Source organism: Egretta garzetta, unplaced genomic scaffold, assembly GCF_000687185.1.
Source record: "Egretta garzetta isolate BGI_Z169 unplaced genomic scaffold, ASM68718v1 scaffold470, whole genome shotgun sequence".
Classification (NCBI taxonomy): domain Eukaryota; kingdom Metazoa; phylum Chordata; class Aves; order Pelecaniformes; family Ardeidae; genus Egretta; species Egretta garzetta.
In genome coordinates, this window is record NW_009258298.1 from 13261 (window position 1) to 13912 (window position 652).

At 61.7% G+C, this 652-nt stretch overlaps 1 protein-coding gene across 1 annotated transcript in view; it reads right to left on the minus strand.

The window, feature by feature from the left end:
• Positions 1-318, minus strand: part of LOC104126058 (solute carrier family 22 member 6-A-like) — a gene marked incomplete at its 3' end in the record, with an annotated part of 8570 nt that extends 8252 nt beyond the window's left edge. The window contains exon 1 of the mRNA XM_009638566.1: positions 11-318. Within this exon, the coding sequence (XP_009636861.1) occupies positions 11-318 (308 nt within the window). The remainder of the gene's footprint in view (positions 1-10) is intronic.
• Positions 319-652: the final 334 nt, after the last annotated feature.

A 652-nucleotide genomic window follows, 5' to 3' on the forward strand; every position in this document is an offset into this window, starting at 1 on the left:
ATCGCGGCACGGCTCCGTCTCTGGCCAAGTGCCGTTGGCTCCCGTGCCGTTGGCTTCCAAAAGCCACCACTGGGGGGTCACGAAACGTCGGCACCGGTCGTCACCAGGAACCGAGACCTTCAAGAGGTCCTGGAGGTGGGGGGTGGTGGCGTTGACCTCCCACCCCAACCGGCACCGATGGTGGCCAACGGCGGCCGTGAAGTTCTGCAGAAGGTTGTGACTGGCCAGCATGAGGACGGGCAGGGCCAGCAGGAGAACCGAGGCCACCTGGAAGCGGCCCATGCCCCCCACGTGCTCCAAGAGGTCGGCGAAAGCCATGATGATGTCACCATCAACCTCCAAGCCATGCACCCACCCCACCCCAACCCCCCCAAGAGCTTGAAGAACCCCAAACCGGAGGGATTTCACCCCAAAAAAAAGTGCTCCTCACGCTTCCAGGGGTGGAGGTGGGTGGGCTCCTATATAACGCGGCCAATGGCGGCTCGGGGTTAATATTTGACCAGGATGGGGCAAGGGGTGGCCACCAAGTGGCCAGAGCCAAAGTTCCTTCCTTCGTGGCAACCACCCCCCCACCAAAAAATGGGGCAAAAGTGGAAGAATTTGGGGCGGGGAGAAGATAATTGGGTGGGGGAGGGGTAGAGAAAAGGGCGGG